The sequence below is a fragment of the Cynocephalus volans genome, chromosome 1 (assembly GCF_027409185.1).
Source record: "Cynocephalus volans isolate mCynVol1 chromosome 1, mCynVol1.pri, whole genome shotgun sequence".
Lineage (NCBI taxonomy): Eukaryota > Metazoa > Chordata > Mammalia > Dermoptera > Cynocephalidae > Cynocephalus > Cynocephalus volans.
The window spans coordinates 97,318,002-97,334,875 of NC_084460.1; the positions used below are offsets into that span (position 1 = coordinate 97,318,002).

At 37.2% G+C, this 16,874-nt stretch overlaps 1 protein-coding gene across 1 annotated transcript in view; it reads right to left on the minus strand.

Annotated features, from left to right (window-relative positions):
- Positions 1–7,169: 7,169 nt before the first annotated feature.
- NCEH1 (neutral cholesterol ester hydrolase 1) overlaps positions 7,170–16,874 on the minus strand; it is a 67,360-nt gene continuing 57,655 nt past the window's right edge. Inside the window, exons 4-5 of the mRNA XM_063108812.1 lie at positions 10,507–10,678; positions 7,170–8,747 (exon numbers count right to left, since the gene is read on the minus strand). Of these exons, the coding sequence (XP_062964882.1) occupies positions 8,130–8,747; positions 10,507–10,678 (790 nt within the window). The 3' untranslated portion in view covers positions 7,170–8,129. The remainder of the gene's footprint in view (positions 8,748–10,506; positions 10,679–16,874) is intronic.

A 16,874-nucleotide genomic window follows, 5' to 3' on the forward strand; every position in this document is an offset into this window, starting at 1 on the left:
TCTTTTTAAAAAAATTCCAGTTGAAACACAACAGAGTATAGGATGGCTAATGCCATCAGCTTTCAAGGGTGCCCTCTGCTGGCAATTGCCTTAAATTGAAAAAAATCTATTGTAGGCTTTGAGATTTCATTCTTTAAGTGAGATTTTCAGTGCATTAGTAGAAAGAAAACATCAACAGGAATAAAAGCCCCAAGATTTTATAAAATATAAATAAGTAAATAAGGAGGCTGGCTGTTTAGCTCACTTGGTTAGAGCATGGTGTTGATAACACCAAGGTTAAGGGTTTGATCCCTGTCACAGGCAAGCTGCCAAAAAAAAAAAAAAAAAGCAAATATATATAGTAACATTAGGCATAATTTTACGTATCATGAAAAAATTATATTTTAATTGTAGTAACATAAGAACAATACTACAGCCAGCTGCTCAGCAAAGATTTATTGAGTAAGAGGCACTGTCTTAGGTATTGACACAACACATCAAGGAGTAGTGTTGGGGAGTCAGACCTATCAACAGACAATTGCCATACCACTTGTTAAGTGCAATGTGAATGACCCCTCAATCATCCTGAGGAGGCAGGAGTTAGGGTGGGCTCCTGGAGGAGCTGGCAAAGAAAGACAAGAGCAAAAGAGTGCATTCTAGGTTGAGGGAAGCATATCAGGTGAGAGAAAACATGGTGTGAGTGCAGGACGTGTGCAGAACCATGATAATAAGTTCAGTGTTGTCTGGTAGTAGCTTAGCGTGATAAGCAGGGACTGCCAAGTGAGGAGGCTGTGGAACAGCAGTTCTCGAATGTTGTTGTCTCAGGTCTTTACTGTCTTAAAAATTATTGAGGACCCTTCCCCAAAGAGGTTTTGTTTATGTGGACTTCATTTACTGATGTTTACCATATTAGAAACTAAAACTGAGAAATTAGAAGCATAGTTATTAACTAATTACATGTAGTCTTAAGCTCTATTTTATAGAAAAAAAAAACAAACTTGAATTTTCCAAATACACATGAATGAGATGTGTGGCATTGTTTTCCATGTTTACAAATCTCGTTAGTACCCAGCTTACCAGGAGACAGCTGGGTTCCCATGTCTGCTTCTGCATTTGGTCTGTTGTAGCCTCATATGGCTGTGACTCCTGGAAGACTCCATTGTACACTCGGGAAAGAAAAACAGTGACAAAGGCAAATAATGTCATAGAATCATGAAAATAGTTTTGATTTTGTGGGCCCCCAGACACCACTTGGAGAAATGCTCCTGCAGAAATAGGATGGGGCAAGGTCAGGAGGGAGAGCTGTGTATATAATGTCAAGTGGCCTGAGCCTTGCCAGTAGACTGAGGGACTTTGAGCTTAGAAATCCCCTGTACAGGCCAGCCACCAAGATAAACAAACAAACAAGTAATTTGGTCAGATTTGAGTTTTAATTCATCACTTTTGCAGATGTGGAGTGGATGAATTTGAGGGATACAAGATTGAGGGGGAGAAGAAAACTAGTTAGAGAATTATTGCAATTATTTGGGCAACTAGAGCAGCATGTCTAGGGATGGAAAGAAGGAAATGGATTTGGGAAATACTTTGGAAATAAAATTGATTGGATTTGGTGATTGAAAGGTAGAGGACCAGAGGAGATAAAGAAAACTGTCATAATTCTAGCTTGGGTAACTGGAAAGAAGGTGGTACAATCAAGTGAAATAGTGACTATATAAGGCAATGCCGGTACAGGGGGAAAAGGTAATGCATTTAGTTTGAGACTTGCCTCACTGGTGGCGCTACAGGATGGCCCAGGAGAGGCATCTACCGGGAGGGCGAACATATTAATCTGAATCTTGTGCAAGGATAGATTTATCATAAAATTCGAGCTTAGGGCCCCTCATCTCCATGGGCCCCCTTCAAGGAGTTGGAATAGGTGCATAAGATTATTGCTTTTTTAAAATACACAAAGTTAAAACACCTTTTAACTGCAGCTGGTTAGTATCACTGACTCTTTCCATTCCAACTTATTCATCATGATTTCCCACGTTAGATGGCTTGTAGTGGCTGCAGGCATTTTTGGGATCCCATCAAGAAAATATTGAGCTGGGATACATTAGCTTAAGTTTAGTGGGATATATTTATGTGATTTGCAGCTGCTTCAGTTAAGTTATTGCTGGTTTACCCAGTAGAGGAATAGCTTCCAGGAACACCCCTATTTCACTTCTGCTGAAGTGCAGGGCCAGACTATATTGCTATATGAACTTATTCTATGGCACTCAGCAAAAGAAGTTTAAGGAAAGTGGAGGAAAAACAAAGTTAGAAATGTATGGGGCCAGAAGCAATATTTGGAAAATTCTCCCATTCATTAGACATAAGAAAAAATGTAAAAAGAGGTTTTTGTTCTCATCAATGACTAGTCAAAACGGAAGGTCTCTTCTGGAAAGAACTGTGGTGCATTAAAGAGGCTATAAATTTTTGTCACTCTTTCCATTAAACAATGGTGTCTATTTCCCCTTCCCTTGAATCTGGGCTGATTTTGTGATTTGCTTTGACCGGTGGATTGCTTTGAATATGGTGGAAGTGATGCTGAATAACATCCAAATCTGGACCTTAGGAGATACAAAGCTTTCCGGTTTTGCACACTGGCTGCTCTATCTTGGAATCCAAATGCCATGCAGTTAGAACCCCAATTCAGGAGGAAAAGCCATGTGGAGGAGAACCAAGTCACTGAGCCAACAGCCAGCACAACTGCCAGCTATATAGTGAGCCCTCATGAACACTCTAGCCCAGTGGAACTCTCTGATGTTTGCAGCCACAGTTAGCACTGTGTTTAGCAGATGGCCCACCAAGTTAAGCTCAGTCAACCCATAATTCTGAGATAACAATTGGCTATTGTTTTAAATACGAGTTTCAGAATGATTTGATGCTTAGCAATAGAAAACCAAAACAATATTGCAGGATATATAATTTTAAACTCTCCCTTGGTGTATGTATACACACATTTTTTGATGAAAACTGCACGAAATAGTTTTGTGAAGATTATGATATTTGCCAACTTTTTAAACTATAGACAATTTACAGAAGAAAAAAAAAAAAATGGAGACAAAAGGCCAAAGAGGAGTTTCTTCTGTTCAGGCCAGATTTGACTGTATTTACGGAGCTCAGAGGAAGCAGTGGGTAGAGATGAAGAGATGAGAGAGAGGAGAGATACTTTACCAAGTACTTGAATGAGATAATAAATTGAATTAAGGACCCAAATTTAGGTATTATTGTCCAGAAGGAAGGGAACTTCATTCTATGAGTGATGGAAATGAAATAAGCAGGGGCTATGTTACTTAGCTTAGTAAATCATTTATCAAAGTAGGATACTTAAAATAACTTTAATATGTGACCAAGGAAAATAAGTATTATTTCTTGATTTTATAAATTTAACTGCAATAAAAACCATAGCATTTGACTCTATTAAAAAATAATGAAAATTGGCTGACTGGTTAGCTCAGTTGGTTAGAGGTCAGTGTTATAATACCAAGGTCAAGGGTTCAGATCCCTGTACTGGGCTGGCCACCAAAAAAATAAATAATAATGAAGATAAAAGGGAAAACAACATCCTACAAGTGGTAGAATTACTTCGTTTGGTTGAAATTCCTCAAACTTTTTTTTTTTTTTTTTTTTTGTGATTAGCTGGTACAGGGATCAAACCCTGGACCTTGGTGTTATCAGCACCACACTCTAACCAACTGAACTAATAGGCCAGCCCTGATCTCGATTCTGAAATTGACTTCCATGGAACACTTGTGGAATGTATTATACAAATCATCCTTTTGTGGAACTTTGCAATAGTTTATTCAACATAGCAAAAATCTCAATATTTGCTGAGAAAAATTCAGAACACACTTGAGTTGTGGGAGGAAGAAAACAAATCTTTATTCATTCAAAAACATTTTTTTGCTGTAAAATTTGGTAGTTAGTGGTAGGGCTTAAATTACTTTGAATTATTTAATTTTGCTTGGAAATACTTAGATTTTAGTTTTAAGTAACCATTTATATTTGACATAAACTTAACTTCTAGTAGAAACATATGGAAAATAATACCCTAATTCTTATAAATTGAAGTTTTCTGAGGACTTATTTATTCAAAACCATTTTTTATAAGTCCACTATGTGCTCTAAGTGCTGAAGAAATAAGAATGAGCAAGACAAAGTCCGCATTCTCATAGGGCTTATATTTAAGTATGGGGAAAACAGAAAACAAGTATAGAATTAATAAGATTTCAGACAGAGAAGAGAGATGGAAAACAGCAACAATGAACATAGCAATCAGATGGAGACGGCCTGGCACTGGAGAGAGGGGTCGTGATGGGAAGAGCTGGGTACTATCTTGGGCAAGTAATCTGGCCGAGAAGGCGGACTTCTCTGCGAAGAGACATTTGATCGGAAATGTCAACAATGAGGCAGCCATGAGATAATCTGGAGGAGGAGCCTTCCAAACAGAAGACGTGCAGATGATGTCACCAGCCTCTCTCTCTCTAGTGACAAAATATTGTGCTGAGTGACACAGGGTGTCATGTATGCCTATTAGAAATTTTATTTACATTTATAGTCTTTGGGATTTGGGGAATCTGGTACTGATATCAACATCTTCCATATGTTTAAATAGGAGGTTCATTATAAAATATGAGATGTGTTATAACACCAAGGTCAAGGGTTCAGATGCTTATGCCAGCCAGCTGCCAACGACAACAAAAAAGATGTACAAGAACAAGGGGGGCAATAAAGAGAATAAAAATCACAAGAAAAACAATATTGAAATATTTAGAGTTTACACTTAAATGCCACAATGGAGAATTGTTGAAATTGTTAGTGGATCCTTCTAGCAAAATATAGCCACACACCAGAGGCTGTGTTGGAGAAGATGAAAGTAACTATAATAGGAAAACCTAATTTACATACCTGTATGTGACGATTTACAACAATATAAACAATTCACTCTAGAAAGTTTTGTAAATTTCTATGATATTGATATAAACAAACACAATAAACTCGTCTGAAATTATTAGATTTGTTTGTGATGATGATAGGGTCGATTTGAGAACTTGCCTTCAGTGATATTGAAACTTCTTTGGCTAAAAATCACGTCCAAAATAGTCCCAGGGCCTGCCTGGCTTTTACAAATATTCTAGCCAGTCCAAGGCAGGTTCCCCTTGGGCAGGGCAACACATACTGTACTTAGACACAGGGCCACTGAACCACTTCTCAGTGATTGAAAGACAGCTGGAGTACTCTGGTGGACAGAATTGTGGCTAGGGATCTGGGATAGAGAAAGAAAAAGAAAGAGCACTGTCTCAAATGGGAACCAGAAATGAAACAAGAAGGAGAAAGAGGCACATTCTCAAATGGAGCCATTTTATTTCCAAACATGATTTGAAACAGATATATATACTTTCTTATCTTCACATTGGATTTTCATTTTATAAAACATATATGCTACTGAAATCCTTCATAAAATCTGCCTTCCCCTTTGCAATGGGAAATAAGCAAAAAGTCAAAGTTAAAAGGTCATGCATAAAATATTATATTTACCAATATAATTATATAATAGTCTTAAATTCTTCACAAATCAATGATAAAACATTAAAATTAATTTATACCATACCAGCCAGCCAGCAATAATAATAATTTATACTTCACTATATTTTACAGTATCTTCAGGGTTTTTTCTTCACATATTAATATTCATGTTTCACAGACAATAATATTACAAAAAGATTACAACATTTTTGTGAAATGGAAAATAAAACAAAGCCAAAATAATTTAAAAAAAGATCAATCTGCAGAGTGTAAACATTTTTTCATAAGAATAAAAACTAAAAGAACAATGAAACTCAAGTATTTTATCAGAAATAGTGGCTGATCCCTTTTTCCCTTCAATTCCCTTTTCATCTGAATGAACCCTTTAGAGATCTGGAATTATTTGTCTGTAATTACTCTACGATTTGTCTCATAATTCTGGGGAAAATTGTCACTTTGTTTTGTCTTTCTTAGCGGTAGATGATTCCAAAATAAAGACCAAATGTAGGTTCCTCCAAATGGTGTAAAAAAGAACAGTATTATATGAGGAGGGTAGCTATCATAGAGTAAGAACTAAAATCCAGTTATTTTTTGAAAAAAAATTCTGTCATGATGCATGTGTCTGTGTGTCTAGAATTGTGACCTACCAATAAACTGCCATAGAAGAGGCCAATACAATTTGCCAGTCTGACAAAATGGTTGGAATTGACAGCTGAAAGAGACCTCAAGGATCAAGTGGTTCAGCTCTCTGATTTTAGAGGAAAGGGAGAAGAGGCCCAGAGATGATAAGTGACTTGCCTAAGTACATTAGCAAGTTAGCCTGTATGATATTATTGTACATACAAAGGTACACACACAAACACACACTGTTGCATTTACTTCTGCTTTGTACATAAAATGTTCCTGGCTCATACAGTAAATGAAAACTATGTATGCAATTGTTCGTTATTTTATTCCAGAAGTGGAAAATACCAGTCTTTCAAAGGAGTGAAAAGTTTCCACCTTCCACAGTGCATTTTATCATTACTCAGCTGTACTTGCTATCCGCAATCCCTAAAAGTGGCAAGGATTGGGGCAGAAGTAAGGGTGGCTAGAAGGAGGGCAGAGGAACTCAACTCAAATCAGAACTGGAATTTCTTCCTGTGCCAAAGATATTCTCACTGGCAGTGAAGACTTTACATGAAGTTCAGCTCAGGCTGTTAGAACTTCTAGACTTGGCTGGAAGGAGAAAATGGCGGATGTAGACACCAGGTGCCAACGTATGCCCTTCACTCAGAGGCTAGTGTTCCTCTAACTATAAAGAACAGACATGAGCAGTGTGTGTCTTGCCTAGGCTATTGAACTATAAATTTAGATGACTTTGCCAAGTGTAGTCATAGTTTCTAATTATTTTAACTTGTATATGCATATAAACAACAAAATATTTAGGTGTAATGTATAGGAGGAATATTAATAGCTATTTTTTCTGTTTCCATAGAATTACATGTAGATATAATTCTAAGGTGGTTTTTAAAAAATACCATTATTTCTAATATTTATTACAGACTTTATTCTGAAAAATCCTAAGTCTAGCTATATATACTAACACTGAATAACTTTAAAAAATAAGCAATACATTATATAATACCAAAATAGCCCCATTTAAAATCCATAGAAGTAAAAAAAGTTGACCTGCTAAAGGTATTTTTCATAATTTTAAACTTATATTAAATGTATTTTCTGACTATGCCAAATATATACACACTGCTCTTGGTAATTTACATCAGAAGTATTTTTATGAAACAATAGGATGTTTCATTTGTCTATTTTTACTTGTTCTGTAATGGAAAATTTATTCTAAATCTAAATAAATTCATTCCCAAAGGATTTCCCCAAGGAGATGGAATAACCAAAAAACAACAAAAACATACTGATGTACAGACAGCCAGTGCATGCAACCTCATATTTTCTAATAATAATGGTAGAAAGTAACTCGCAAGTGTCATTATAACCCAAATGGACTTATAGATAGCCATCCCATAAAATTGACACTCCAGAGGAAGAAAGTCCTTTGAGAAACTTGTCCTTGCTAGGAAGCCTTTGCTGAAATTCCCATAGGAAACAAAACCATCCATCCACAAAGAACAGAGGGCACTATGTCCCTAGCACTGACCTGATGGTGCACACATTTAACACTGCTCTGAACCCAAAGTAAACTTGAGCAAGCTGAATAAGGGCCCACATTTTCTTAACTCATTAAAGGTCATTATATCATCCACAACTGGAAGAATTTCTTATGAAAAGAACATCTGGATTAAGGCAGGACCCAAGGTGATTTCCAGCTCCTAGTCCTGCTTTCTACAGCTGTGGGTATTAGTAGTTGGCTAAAATAATAAAAACAGAGAGACCAGCCCACTTTGGGAATCAAATTAAGATGTTTTTGCACTCAAGTTAGTCAAATTCATTTAAAAAAAAATTAAATTACCATAAAGTCTGAAGGAAATAGACATTCCACACCTCACAAGTAACTGGGGGAAATTAGTCAACTAAAAAGTGCTTGTCTTTCCAAAGCAGGTGCAGGAGGTCAGGAGGGGTTTGAGACTTCTAGAAGTTTTACTCCTTTAAAGGTTTTGATCCAGCCACTTGATGTAACTATTCCTAGTCCGGATTCCCACTGAGAAGTTGGTGGGCCAGCTGGTGAAAATCATGCATCCATGGAAGCCATCCTCAAAGTGATCGAGGGTCACCTCCACACCTGCACTCTCCAAACGCTTGGCATACATGATCCCATCATCTCTTAGGACATCATGCTCACACGTCAGAATATAGGTCTTTGGGAGGTGCTGTAGCACTTTCTGGTCTGCGATGAGTGGGGAAGAACGGACATCCAGCAACTGAGGGATCTCCTGGATGATCCTGGCATTGCCTGTGGTCTGCACAACAGGCTTGTAGTTCTCGGTGATGGATGCAGGCAAGAGGGCCGTCCAGTTTAGACGGGCCCTGAGGGCAGCAGCCTCTTTCACATCAAGTGAAGTGTGATTGTTAACTATCATTGCCTGCACAAAGTCATAGTTGCCTTTGAAGTAGTCCACCCAATACTTTACCATGACATAGCGGGGCAGGACTGGGGCATTCACATTTTGTTGGTAAGAGGGTGTGTTAAAATCTAAAGCTTGAAGAACTGGATAAATTAAAGCCTGCAGTTTGAGCTTATTTTTTAGGTCAGCATCTTGATTAAACTGGAGAAGAGGAAGCAAACACGTTATTTCATTTTGCATGGTTCCTTTTACAGAAACCACCTACAAAGTAGCTTAATGTGTTACTTTGAATCCACCAAAGGTACAAGTATTATATTTCTACCAAACATGCCATTAAGTAATATAGTTTAAAAAATAAATAATTTCCTATCACCACCACAGCCACTCTATCAAGCTGTTGGATATTTACTAAGAAAGATATGATATTTGCAACTCATAGTTTTGAGTGAACCTTTCAAAGGATCCTTTCAAATGATCTCTTAGGTCTTTAAACCCCCATTAACATATTACTTGTATCTGTCTTTTGGCATTAAACACATGCTGGGTATTATGGATGGATAATGTGTGAACCTTATTTAATTTTTTATTCCTACAGGCTCAAAAAGGCAATGGCTTCTTAGGAAGAAAACAAACAAACAAACAAACAAACAAACAAAACTCCTCTTATACCTCCAGAGGGGAGGGGTGAAAAAAGCTAAATGAATGGATGATAGGACTCCAGTGTTTTAGTAGGATGTCAGGGCATCTATCCCCTCTGATGAGCATTTAGTCTTCATCTTCCCCGAAACAGTTAAGAATTTAAATAGTTCTGACAATGCACCCTCTGATCTACTTAATGAGCACATGCCCCAGAGTGAAGTTTGTCATGGGAATGTGAATGAATTCCCCACCTCAGCAGATTTCAGTTCCTCCATGCCTCTGTGAAGTGTGACTATATTGCCCCATTTTGTAGTTCTAATGTCTAAAATTATATATTTGTCATGTAACTTCTAAAAGGAAGCTAATTAGGTCACTATGTTTCACATAGTGACCTAAATAATTTTCACATAGTGACCTAAATAATTTTCAAGGTAACTTTAGCCATGCAATTTTGCTTCACACCTGGACTTTAGAAACCATAGTTCCATAGACCATAGTTCTGTCTGGGGTTAAAGCCCATAATGCTCTCCCCACTGCACCAGGACTTTCTTCTGACTAAGTTTGGATACGTGAACAGCAATCTTGCCAATGCCAAGAGGAGAATCAAGTTTTTTAGTTGTAGCAAAGGACAAAGAAACCAAGGTACATCACAAATAAAATGACAGATGCTTTTTGAGAATACCAAAAAAATTTGAAGGTGAGAAGACAGAGATTCTATTCTTCAGTTTTTTAATCCACAAGAGGAAGAAAATGTGTGCTTATCTTAGAGTTTACATAGCTGCCAAAAATTGAGTGCTTTTAGAGCTAGACACAGTTTTCAAAGAATCCAACCAGATAAAGCTCAGATTAACTTGTAACATAACATTTTAAATGGCTGAGACTTCTGATTTATTTTTCTTTTGTATTAAAAAAAAACTGTGGGAAACTTTGCAATTTTTTTTATTTGGCTCAAAGTTCTAAGGAAAAAATCTTCGTTATTGAGATTTAAGCAAAAATACTCCATTTTGCAAGTCAAACATGGAAAAGGAGCAGGGGATACTTAATTTCCATGCATATTCCTGAGGAGCAAGGGATGTTAGCTCTTCTCTAACACTGATTGTAATCAGAGTCTTTACAAGGACTCAGAGATGACACTTCCTCTGATGACTGTCTTCCTACTTTAAAAAGATCTCTGAGAGCTCTCCACCTGCAATCATAAGAGTAAATTGTCTAGTGACCAGCTCACCCGACTATGCCTTTGCCATGTGTAATGGAGAATGTGTTGGTCTGTTGGACATTAACATGCACCCCTACTACCAGCATCTCAGAGCAGTGGCATTACCTGTTGTCCAAGGACAGCAGCCAAATTCCCACCAGCACTGTCACCAGAAATGGCAATTCTGCCTGGGTCAACCATATACTTCTGTAAGACTTCTGGCTGCAGGAAATACTTTGTGGCGCGTACAACATCATGAATTTGCTCAGGAAAATAAACATTTGGAACTAGCCTGTAACTGTGAAGACAAAAGTATTCATTTAAGGACTTCATCAAGTTTTTTATAGATCATGTAAAGTTTAAAGGTTAGAGTGTGGAGCTGGTAACACCAAGGTCAAGGGTTTGGATCCCTGGACTGGCCAGCTGCCCGCCCCCCTCCAAAAAGATAAAGTTTAAAGGAAAACTGGTTCTTTTAAATCCAGAAACACATAAAAAATTAAAATAAATATAAAAATAAACCATTTATTTTCTTGCAAATCAAATACTTGGTTTAAAATGTAGTTATTTTGTATTAGTGATAGTCTTATTTTTTGTTTTGTTTTGACTATCAGCCACCAAACCAAACAACACATTCTTACCACCACCACCAACGCAAAAATAAAACTTCAAAATACAAAGCAGATGTTGATTATTAAGACATGGATAGAACCATAATAGATTTGGGAATTTTATTTCTGGAAGCCAGAGTTTCATTCACAATACCACTGGATTAGAAGGTGACTTGGTGGCATTAACTGCTTACTTGGTTTCCTATTTAATGACTCCATATGGTATTCTTCATAATCTATTTGATAAAAATAGTAAAATTGTACTCTACTGAAGAGGTCCATGCCAACCTGATATTAAACCAAAGCAATGCACTCACTCACTGGAAGGATGGAACTAAAAGGCCAGTTGTTAACCAGCAAAAGGAAAGCTAAGTTTGCCAGAAAGCCTCTGAGACACTTCTGGGGCTCCCCACTTAGTAAGATCAGAGTCTCTGGGAATCCTACTCTGTACAGCTAGTAGGATTAAGAGTCCCAAAGACCCCTGGTTTTGTCAAATGCCCCACCCATAATTCTGCCTTACATGTTCATACTGGTGACCTTGCCTCGGAGTGCCCTCTCTCAGTCTCCACCCTCCTCCCTTGCTTGTTGATTGTCACTCATCTTTGAGGCCTTAATTGAAGGGTCTGGCCTCTTCCAGGCAGCATTCCTCGACTGGAAGTCCACTTGCTTCTAGGGCTGAGTTGGCTATCATTCCTTGATATTTCTATGTATTAGGATATGTCAACATTCTTATGTCCTCACAGTAAAATTATTTCTTTATGTATTTCCTCTAAAAACTATATCCTCTGATATCAGGAACTGTGTTTTATTCATCATTATGTTTCTAGTATCTACCAGTACACTGGACACATAATCATTCATCCAATAAAACTTTTTTGAGTGTTAACATGTCTTCATTTTGCAAATGAAGAAACTGAGGAACAGAAAAATTACCTGACTTGTAAAATAACTCAAACAGGGACCAAAATAAGGTAGGTCAGAAACTAATGACCTAATTAAAATTGAATAACAGTCAGTTAAGACTCAGGTCTTTTGATTTCCATTTTATAATTAGCATTTTATGATTACCATTTTATAATTAGTTTCAGAAACTAATTTTTTCTAAGCTACTCTATACAAGACCATTTATTTTCCTCTCATAAAATCAAGCTAGCTAATTAAAAATCTTGGCATTCAGTGAAGATACAATCAAATGGACAAATGTTTGTGAAATACTCTGATACGTAGTGAATACAGATCTTGTTATTCAGGAATTATTACATTTTGAAACTAAATGCAATAAGAAATTCCCTGTGTTTTCTGTATAGCAGATAAAACAAGATTTTTAATTTCTTTCTTATTTTTCCATCTGTGGTGATCAATTAATGATCCAAAGCATTTTTTTCCAGTTGATTTTCACTGTTTCTTAAAGCTGCTGCTATACTATTCCACAAAGGGGAAAAGGAGTAGGCTTACACTATTTTTTCCACTATGTGGCACCATCTCACATGATTTTATTTACCCCCAGTTCTTGGAGGAGGTCTCAATTTTTTAAACTCAGCATTACCAAGCTGAATTCTTAATTTTAATAAAAACAGAAGGGGTTTGTATTCCCATACTGTCCAGCAACCAAACAAGGAAACAAGAAAACAACTTGATAAAAACATATGTACTTCATGTCTCAAGTTGTGAAAATAAAGGCTATTTCATTTCAGCAACATCCCATAAATCATGATAAACTGTTTTCCTGGTTGCCCAGGAGGTTAAAACATATTCCTACTAGCACACATATATGAATTTAATTGAGGTTTCAGATGCTATTTCAGAAAATGTCAGTGAATTTGAATCAAGGGAATTTGGTAATCTAAAAGAACATGCTACTACTTAATCTTGTCAATTAATAACTGTTTCAGATAACAGGGTAAACACGCTTAAAAACAGATTATGATGTGAGGGTCTTCCTGGTACCCTTAAAGATCCATATTCTAACCCCTCCCCTTATCTCTGTTCAAGTTGGAAACATTCTCCAGTTTTACTTAATAAAAAAAGGCTTATTATTTTACATTGGAGAATATACTGAGACTAGATATTTCTTAGGTCATCTGGTGTAAGATGAACCTTCAGAGTAGCTTGACATTTACCTGAGAAGTATAACAAAACTTAGTAATATCTTCATAGATACAGAAAACCAAGAATCAGGAGGAAATTCATGGGTGGCAGAGCTAAAGAAAGCATAGATAAATATATTTTCCATCTGCTGCTTGGGTTCAAAGCTATGTCTCTGAAAAGTACTAAAAGAGGGTTCTGACTTTTTTAAGTTAAAAAATTGTGTATCTTGAATTTAATTAAAGCACCTGATATATATTATATATACATATATATGTATATAGCCTCAACGGGCCCTATTCATTGCAAGGAGAGATGACTCTGCTATGCTAGCTAGACAGCCTATCTTCATCACTGCACATACATCCTATTAGGACCAAATTTGATATAAACTTAGGCATGATACCACTGCCCCAGGCCCCACTGGGGGCCTAAGGTATGGAGCCGGGTGAAGCTGAATCCAGCCACAACCAGGTAAAGAGTACACCAAAAACACCAATTTCACATGGGTAGCCCTCCATAATCACCGCAATTGCCACAGCTACTGCAAAAGCAGCTGGTCTCCATAGCAGCAGTCACAGCCATAGTGCAGATGGAACGTCAGACTCTCAATTTCATTGACATAAGGAGAGGCACCAATGGAGACCCCCCCCCAAAAAAGAGGAGGTCTTCTCGCTCCATAAAGCACAGTCCAGAGTAATAGAAGAAACATCGATTTATGATAATAGAGGAGGATTTGATCACACCTGTCTCAGTACTGGACAGATCATCTAGGCAACCAACCAACAGAGGAATAGTTAATCTATCAGATGGAGAGAATCTATGATTATTAGAGGGGGGAAGGGGGATTGGATAAGGGGCATAAAGAATGATTTGTAACAATGAATATGCTAATAAATAAATAAATGGAAAAAACCAAAAAAATAAAGTAAAATTGTATATATTTAAGAAAAAAAAATAAACTCAGGCCTGAGGTTCAATCAATTGAATAAATGTATATACTCTTTAAGTATTATCATATTCCTACCAGGTGAGGCACTTTGCCAAGTGTCCTACAGATGTGTTTCACTTATCTTGGAGCAAACCTGTTTAAGGGTTTAAGGATGAGAACTCGAGGCTCAAGGATGATGTGTAACTTGTCTGCAACAGTTAATAAGCAGCAGAGCTAGACCTGCCTGAACTGACTTCAAAACCCATGCCATCCCTAACCTTATAAATATATTCTCATTCATCAAAACCCCATTTTTAAAATTTCTTTTTGTCTTTTTTTGACTTTTTTTGGTGGCTGGCTAGTACAGGGAATGAATGAATGAAATAAATAAATAAATAAATAAATAAATATTTTCCCCTCAAAGCAGCAATTCTCAAAACTGTTCATTTTTGACATCCCAGAACGTCTCTCATGATGTCATGATGTTAATGGTTTTACAGTATTTTCAAAACAAACCACCTAGTACAATGCTTGGCACATGGTACAACTTTAATAACATACTTTTCTTCCTTTCAAACAAAATTTTAAAGATTTGTGTTATACGTTTTACATATAAGATATATATCATACAGCACTATCTGTGGTGGAGAAAGTAATAAATCACACAGCTTTAAAAATGTAACAGAGAAATTGTTCCTAACACACTGACTCTTCTGGCCCATCTCCAAGGACTCCACTTCCTGTATTCTATGCATTAGCTCAAGGGTTCTCAACTCTGTATGCTCCTTACATACATACATACATATATAATCTTGGAAGTTTTTAAAGAACACTAAGGTTTAAACTCCTCTACAAAATATTCCAATTTAACCGTCTGGGGCAGGGCCCAATATCTACATTTGAAGAAAAATTTGTTCCCCAAGTAATTCTAACATGCAGCCAGGCTTCAGAAATATTACAGAGTTCACTCACATTCTGTTTTCTGAACACACCTCCCCTGGTCCTATTCCCAATGTATTCGTTCCTTTCTCCATCCCATGTGCCCTTCCCTCATCACCTCCTCATCAAATGTTCCCATCCTTTAAGTCTCATGTCAAATGCCACTTCTTCCATTAAACCTTCTGAGTCCCCAGCCAAAAATAACTCTCCTTCCTTGGAGCTCTCAAAGTCTATATGACATATGTCTAACATAGACACTTCAACTTTCTCTAGAAGTAGACAGGAAGTCATAATTATGTACCAAAGAATATGATTTAACCTTAACTGAAATAAGCAGCACCATTTCTATGATCTAATACTTATTTTATTACCTGCTTTATTAACAGTGACCAAGGAGATGGAGCAGTGCTCATAAAGAATGACAAGATGCTCCTTAAGTCAAAGGCAGAAATTGTACACAAGCCCTGAGTTGAGGAGAAATATGAGTTGCTGCAAGCAGCATATGGAAGTAGAAACCCCGAATGACACTAGTGTTCAATGAGGGTTGAAATGAGATTCTCCCTCAAAATAACCTAACCCGTAAAGTATGTGTACAACAACCTTCTGCTGTGGGAAAGGACACTGTGTTCTGTACTGCCAGTTAGGTGAAAGGTACATGTGATATTCTAGAATGAAATTATATTCCTATTAGATTCAGTAGGAAAGAGATAAGCCTCATTCCTCTTTCAGGTTTTTTTTGTTTTTGTTTTTTGTTTTTTACCTTTGCTCCGTTTCCTAAGAAAAGCTCAATAGATTCATCTTGGGAACATAAAAAAGTTAATATCCTCCACTCCAACTGTGGAGAATCCATGTCTTTAGTAAGGGGTATCTGAAACAAATCAATAATTAAATCTATATTGCACTCACTATTTGAGGGAGACAATTTCAAAGGAAGAATCTATTTATTCCTCTAAAAGAAACTTCCTTTGCATTGAAAGAACATATAATACAATTGCTCTAGAGTGAAAAAATTGTGAATGCATGATTGTTTCTCTTTTCATTCTTAAAATGTGGTTTGTGCATAAAGTTTGAGAAAGGGTCTTCCTTTCTGCTTTTGCTCTCAAAATTGGCCCCTTGAGATGGCTTTGGCCGCCAATCACTCAGTAAGGAAGGGTGGAAATTAGCAAAGGCTTGGCTCACTGAACAAGAGTAATATTTTTAAAAACCTGACTGATGCCACAATGCTTCCCACCAAAATCCTAGGAGTGGAGTGATGGGGCCTAGAATTGTGATCAGTTTAAACGATGTGAAGCCCAATGACCCATTCACAGCTTAAGACTTCAGAAGACCTATCTATATAAACAGCAGGGAGGTCCCTAGGTTCCCTACATTTGTCTCAACTGCCTCCTCCGTTCAGAGGCAAACCTCACCTTTAACCTTAAGGATAAATAGAGAGCAAGAGCACTCCCACAGGTGGTAACAAATGCCCAGGTGGGCTCACTGCCAAGCCTGTCCTGGTAGACTCCTTTTTCCACGGTTACAAATAGCTCCATAAGGTTCAGGTGTGGGTGGGAAGAGCCTTCAGAAGTTCACAGTGGTTTGGGGTCACAGGTATTCTGGTAGCTGCAACACAAGCTTTTTGGAAAGCTCCAATTACCCACCCCACCCCACCCCAAGAAATTCTAAAAGACCTAAATCACAAATGTTCGAAACCAGTGGATTTTTAATGACGGAAGAAAATGAAACAACCTTCATTTTAAAAAGATGCTCACAATATTCTCTCTGTAGTATTAAATTACCCAAGACACTTATTTAAGTTTGCTAAGGTCAGCCTGGGCTGAGTGAAAGGCAAGTTTTGAGTAAGTCTTTCCTTTTATTTGAAGGGGAACTCCTGAGGAATTTAGTCTGCCCAACTTCCAAGGCTGTCCAGCAAGGGTGATGAGCGAGGATTT